General features: G+C 44.1%; 1 protein-coding gene across 1 annotated transcript; it reads right to left on the bottom strand.

Annotated features, from left to right (window-relative positions):
• Positions 1-741: 741 nt before the first annotated feature.
• LOC132646526 (putative uncharacterized protein MSANTD5) lies at positions 742-1,623 on the bottom strand. Its single transcript, XM_060365061.1, has 2 exons — positions 1,272-1,623; positions 742-968 (listed from the first exon to the last, which is right to left on the bottom strand). Exons 1-2 carry the CDS (start codon positions 1,621-1,623, stop codon positions 742-744), a joined length of 579 nt encoding a protein of 192 aa, XP_060221044.1.
• Positions 1,624-6,570: the final 4,947 nt, after the last annotated feature.

Below are 6,570 nucleotides of genomic sequence, written 5' to 3'. Positions count from 1 at the left end.
CATCAACACTAAACTTTAGTGACACACTTCCTCCAACAGGACCATAGCTCCCAAACCATAACAAAGAGTGCAACCTTCTGTGGACAAAATGGTCAAGGATGTGAGACTATGGGGCACAGTCTGGAAGCACCAGTCTGTTCACTTTCCTTCCTGCCCTCAGAAACAATTTGTGATCTAAGACTCATCCTCTGTTTGTTTGTTTGTTTGTTTGTTTGATTGATTGTTTGTGTCATATTGTAGAAAGCATGGCCTTTGTACTTTCTATGGTGGAATGGAAACCTCACACCAGTTTCCATTGCCTTATGGAAAATTTGAGGCTGTGAAACAAAGAAGAAGCATTCTGTGGCAGGAGGAATAGACCGAAAAGAGCATGAGCAGCTGAGTATGGAGCAGATGTTGCCCTGTTGTGAGAGGAATCTCCAGGTCAAAGGTAGATAGACACAGACTTCAGAGAGCAAGTCTCAGGACTCCAGGGAATGAACCCCTACAAAGAACAATTGGCTGCCCCTCTCTACTCATGTACCCCACGGAAGTGACCAAGACAAGGCAGTTGAGTTACGGTAGAGACATTTATTTAATTTCACATTTGTTTCTCATATGAGAGAGAAGAGGGAAATGGACACGGACACTGGGTTGCACGATTCTGGGTTGTTTTTCAGAAAATATAATTTAAAAAACATCACAGACTTCACTGAGTGCCTGGGTGCTGTTATTCTACAGTGGTCCAGGGCTGCTGGAAGCTTAGGTCTTCCGGCACAGAGACAGGATATACTTGTGGAATTGATCCGGGGAGTCAGGGTTCCAGGGATCCCATCTGGAAAACAGGGAATCCTCCTCGGACATCATAGGCACTGGGTTCCCTTGAAGCTCTGCACTAGGAACAGTGACACCATAGTCCCAAGGCTGGTTCCATGGCATTTGACAGTACGTGGAGTGACGGGGGTCACCAGACCCATCACAAAGAGGACCTGAAGGGAAGAAGAAACAGCTCCTAAGCATGGCATCCTCAATCTCCCTGAGTCCTGCTAAGCAATGGTCTGTCCTGTGTGTCTGGGTCCACCCTGAACATGTCCGATTTCCATTTTCTTGGGCTGACAGTAGAAAGTACACCAACAGACAAGACAGACCTTGGTTTCTGTTCTCTGCCAAGGAAGCCTGTGGGAATGGGGATTCCCTGCAGGGTGGACTCTGCTCTATGCTCATGGAGGACAGGCCAGCTCAGGCTGCTCTCTCTGGGACTTGAAAGGGGAATGAACACAGAAGAGACTAACCTGGGACAGGGCTTTCCTGGACACGGAGGCCCAGGATTCTGTACAGGGCCTCCTTATAAGGAGAAAACAGGGGCTCCACCCTTGGCCTCTCAGTACAAAGAATCCTGTGCAGATCCTGCAGGCTCAGCAGCAAGTAGAAGCAACTTGTCCAGCTCTTCTTCAGGCCCCACTGAGAAAGGCGCTGGCACAGAGCACTGGTCTTCTTGTGCACCATCTTGCCTGGGTGGCCAACTTGCTGTTCAACACCTTCCCACTCCATCAGGAAGACCCTGATTTCAGAGTCTGTCCATGTGCTACTGGAAGGACCTGCAAGGAACACAGGGCTGCTATGAGTGCCTTTGCTGCCACCCATTTACATACCTTAACTTAGGGACGCATCCTGCACTATGAAGGCCAAGCGATCTCATTCAGTCACCAAGACATTAGGAACACTTGCTTGCTAGCGCAGGACTGCCTTCTACCCTGCTCTCAACAGCATTGAGGACACTCATTTGCAACTTCAGGTGTCCTCAGTTGTAGAAAAGGTATTGAAGAACAGAAAGGGCTCACACAGGAGTAGTGCTCCCTGAGGATGCTGTCCCTACCTAAATTCTACCCACTTCCCTCCCCTGGTGGCACACACAGCCTCTAAGATTTTGGATCTCATGCAAGAAGAACAGAAGTCAGAGACATCCAACCTCAAGTCTGTCCCTGGCACACACGGTACAGGTGCTCATTTGGGATCTTGCCTACGGCAGGATACCTCAAAAAATGAAACATGGTAGAAGATTTTGGGTTTTTGCTCAGAGTTACCTCTGAATACCTGAGGGTCTTTGTCTTGCATTCTTCTCACTCTATCCCACTTGGGATTCCGTGGTGATGTTTCTCAAATATTCACCTTGGTTTTCTTGTGTCTGTTGAAAAGTGAATAAAGAGAATAGTAAAGCCCTTTTCCTGCTTGAGGAATCTCTGTCTCTTAGCTGTGAGTGGATGATGGAGCCAGCATCATGAAGACAAAGGACTCCTCTCTGTCACCTATGGGGAAACCTTGGTGTAAGCAGGGAAGGCCTCCCATGAATACTGGAGGAGAACCCTGTGGAAATGAATCCTGGAGGCAGGTTCACGATCACGGTAGTTAACCTAGTCTTGCCAAGAGTCATGGCTCTGAACACAGTCCACAACACCTTCCATGAGGCTCCCTGAATGGAAACCAAATGATGTCATGTTCCCATGGAAGGGAGGAGATACATGTCAGAGACACCCCATAGATTGGGCTATAACATTTCTGAGAGGAACTGAAACAGGCAAACCAGACACCCTCAACACATCATGACAGTTGGTGTCCTCTCCTCCCACCTCCAAACACACACACACACACTCACTCACTCACTCACACCACTACAAGTCACCTGCATTACTCTCCAGAGGCCTGATCTGCTCCACAGGGTCTTGGAACTGGGGCTCAGTGAGTCCTGGTGGCTGAGAGTGTGGAGTGAGGAGGTAGAGCTGTGTTCTCTTCCCTGGGATTCTGGAGACTGAGCATTGTGTGGAGAACTGGCCCTTTATAAAGCTCTAAGTGGTAATTAAATCACAACCTGGTTGTGTAGGGTGGATCAGAAGAGGTGAGCCAGCAGCCTTTAATCCCCTCTTAGGAGGCTGAGGCAGGAGGAAGGCCCTGCTTTCTTGAGTGTTAAGGCTGTGTAGTTAGACCCAATTGTATAGAACAAAGCAAGTATGTACAAGAAATGACCTCAACTAGTTCAAATTCCCCTTTTGAGACAGGCTCTATTGACAGAGGCCTGGCCATCCTGGAACTCAGTATTTCAAAGCAACAGTCTTTGCCGTGGTTCTGGCTCCTGGGATTAAAGATATGGGCTGCCATGGCTGGCCAATTCAAAACTGAACATACTTGTTAGACATCTTTCCTTCTTCTGAACTTTGAAAGACAACCTGAGACCTACAGAAGGCTTTTAGTCCATTATTCAGCAATTGTCAATGGTCTCTCAGCTGGGCGTGGTCACCCATGCTTTTAATCCCGGCACTCAGAAGGCAGGGCATCTGGTTCACAGTGAAAGCCTGTCTTCACAAAAAAAATGAATTAATAAAGAAGAAGACTCTCTAAGCTAGTAACCAACCCATAGAAATTGGGGCAGTTAAGTTTCTTGTACAATATTTAGTCTAGTTTGAACACCAAAATTGTGAATTCCAAAACCCTCTTTACTGTTTGGTTGAATCATAACACACACCTTTAATCCAAAAGCTTTTTGTTCTCGTAAACAGCTTATAATGGTGTGGCTCCTCTAGCCCTAGCACACACCGTTAATCCAAGAGATCTCTTTATTAGATACGATCTAATCAAGTTAGGTTCAAGAGCTCTCTGGCTACTGGATCTAACCCTAAATCAACTTTCAGAGCAAGACACCTGTTGCCAAGATTAGGGTGTAGGAGGGACTGTGAATTGTGTGTGTGTGTGGCTGGGGGATGCTTAAAGACAGCTTGGAGAAGAAGGGGCTTTACCTCAACCTCTGACTTTAGCTTAGGCTTCAGGTCCTCTGTTCCCTGGCTTTGGGGGCTTGGGTTTTTGGGGTTTTCCTCCTTGACTGACTTTGTGCTAGTGAGACTTTTGAGTTGTTTCAATTCAGACCTGTGCATAGAAGGAAGGTCAGCTGGGTGGTTTCTCTGTCTCTCAGAGCTACCAAGTTTGCACCCCAGCAGCTGACTCCTGAGTCTTTATTGGTAAAAGAGAATGGGGGTATTTTCATCATCATTTATAACAAGAGGAGCCTGGCAATATCTTTACCAAAAGGCACAAAACCAGGGAAACAGTGGAGGAGACAGGTAGTAGCGGGAAAGCATTGTGTGTGTGGAAAAGCAATCCCCAAGGTAATAGATAATGTCAGGGAGCCCCCTTTGACTTGGCATTTCAGCCTGTAGGCGGGATATTGGGCCGGTGGTCTCGTCTTCTGAAACTACCGTTCGCAGCAGGGGCAAAGGGGCAGTCCTCAGAAGTGTCTGGTTAGGTGGTCCATACGAGGAGGCAGTGAGTAATCATGTCAGCTTCCAGGAAGTTCAGATCTCAGCTTGCAGTCTCAACCAGGTGAAAATCTGCTGAGACAAATTTAAAGTAGAAACAGAAATTAAAATTTGTCTAATAAATGGGAAAAGTGAGGAATCCCCAGACCAGGGAAAAAACTCATCTGAGCTCTGTTTGAGCTATCTCAAATTCAGGTCTCATGACTTTTTGATTTCCTGAAACATTTTGTGAGTAACAGGTAAAACTGCCTACAATGGAATGAGCAACAATTAAGTGTATCCATGATCTGAAACTCTCACATTTTAACTGTGGGTACAGCTGTAGGTAATCAGCCATCAATAGAGCTGGGCCACTTTTTGTCAGTTCTTCTTAGCCTGTATTTTTAGTCCCCATCTCCATGTTACATTGGAAAGTTAGGCAGAAATACATTAATGGCTTTAGTGCTGAACTCTGGATGCTTGGACCAGCAATTGTGTCGAAGGTAAGTCAGAGTGTAGCTAAGTTTATTGCTGCAGATTGGAGATATAGGCCCCAAAGTTCAGGAGCGATAGAGAAAATAAATAAAACATTAAAAGACACCTTCAGTAAACTGACCTTATAGACTGGCGCTGACTGAGTGATGTTCCTCTCCTTTCCATTTATAGGGTTAGGAATTCCCCTTACCAGCTAGATTTAACTCCCTTTGAGATTATATATGGGATGTCAGCCCCTATAGTACCCAACCTTCAGACTGATGCTACTGCTCAAATTGATACAACAGGTTTTGAAAAATGTTGAAGGCTTCTGTGCAAGCAGACAGCTCTTAGAGGGGAAACAGCAACCTCTCAATAAGAAAGCTGCAAGCCTCTATGGTCATAAATATTGGATTCAATGGGTAGCAAGATGATCCTCCCTTGAAATTACAGCTAAAGGGAATAAAATTAAGATTTATAGTCTTGTTTGTTGGTTTGGGATATATAAGGTAACTATGTTATATATATATATGAACATATATGTTGATGTCTGATTATGGATTACTAAATGGATTAAGACTTTACACGATTTCTGTCCTGTCTTAAAAAAAAGTTTTATAAAAATCATAAGGTTTGAAACTATAAAATATTAAAACTGCACCTCCATGTGTTTGTATATAAGAACTTGTATATATATATATATGTCTTGCTAGCCGCCAACATCAAAATAATACACGTGGTATTGATTTTAAAAGTACTGAATGAAATGTTTGCAGTGATAAAAATTTGATTTTGACCTTTAAAATTTTGCTTATATTTTCTGACTTCATTTCTAAAATGGGTAACTTATTTTGATATTGCAACAACAGGTTTAAAAATTATGTTTAAGGCTAAGAAATATTTTGAGGTTTATCAGGCATTTTAGACAATGAACTTGGGCATTCTAACAGGGCACTTGAAACAGTTTCCCATTTCTTTGGGGATGGACAAAAGACTTTGGGATTCATTCTGTTAATTTTACCAAACGAAACCAAGCCATATTAGTTGAGCCAATTAAGAAAATTGAAGTTTTTATGATATATTATGTCAAAATGATGGAATAATGAAAAGGGTTCTGATAAAAATTTTATATGGACTAAAAATCAAGAAAAGGTCTGGGTCATTCAAAAGAATGGAGCTGAGATCTGAACTTGCTGGACGCTGACATGATTGCTCACTGCCTCCTCGGATGGATCACCTATCCATAAGTTTCTGAGGAATGCCCCATTGCCCAACCTTTGGCTGGCATTTCAGCCTTCCTAGCCCCTGATGCCAATGGTTCTATTGTCAGCGCTGAAGCAGTTTCAGAAAAGGAGATCCTCGGCCCCAAATCCCACCTAACAGGCTGAAATCCTAGGTCCAAGGGGACTCCCTGACATTAGCTATTATCTTGGGGACCTGCTGAGCTGGAGCAGAAACTAGTACGACAATACTTGATTACAAAGCCAGAATTCTAACAGCTCCAAGGCAGGATCTTTTGCTTTTGGTCATTATTGGATCATGCTTAAAAAGTTGTTAGGATATATTAGGCAAAGACTAGGGACTATACAGTCGATGAGTATAAGAACCCAGTACCAGCAGTTTGAGGCTGACCATGGACTGCAAGAGCACAAGATTGGCCTCTTTAATAACAAGAAAAAGGGGGAATGAAGAGTTTAAGTTAGCCTGGGTATAACTCCATTTGGAAATAAAGAGCCTTCTTGATTGGGAGTTGAATTCAGGTACCAGGAAATATCAAAGAATGTACACTTGGCAGAAAAGAAGGTTAACTCTCCTAGCAACAGCCTCCAGGGAG

Source organism: Meriones unguiculatus, chromosome 11 (assembly GCF_030254825.1).
Source record: "Meriones unguiculatus strain TT.TT164.6M chromosome 11, Bangor_MerUng_6.1, whole genome shotgun sequence".
NCBI lineage: Eukaryota > Metazoa > Chordata > Mammalia > Rodentia > Muridae > Meriones > Meriones unguiculatus.
This window is presented reverse-complemented; position numbering and strand designations above follow the sequence as displayed.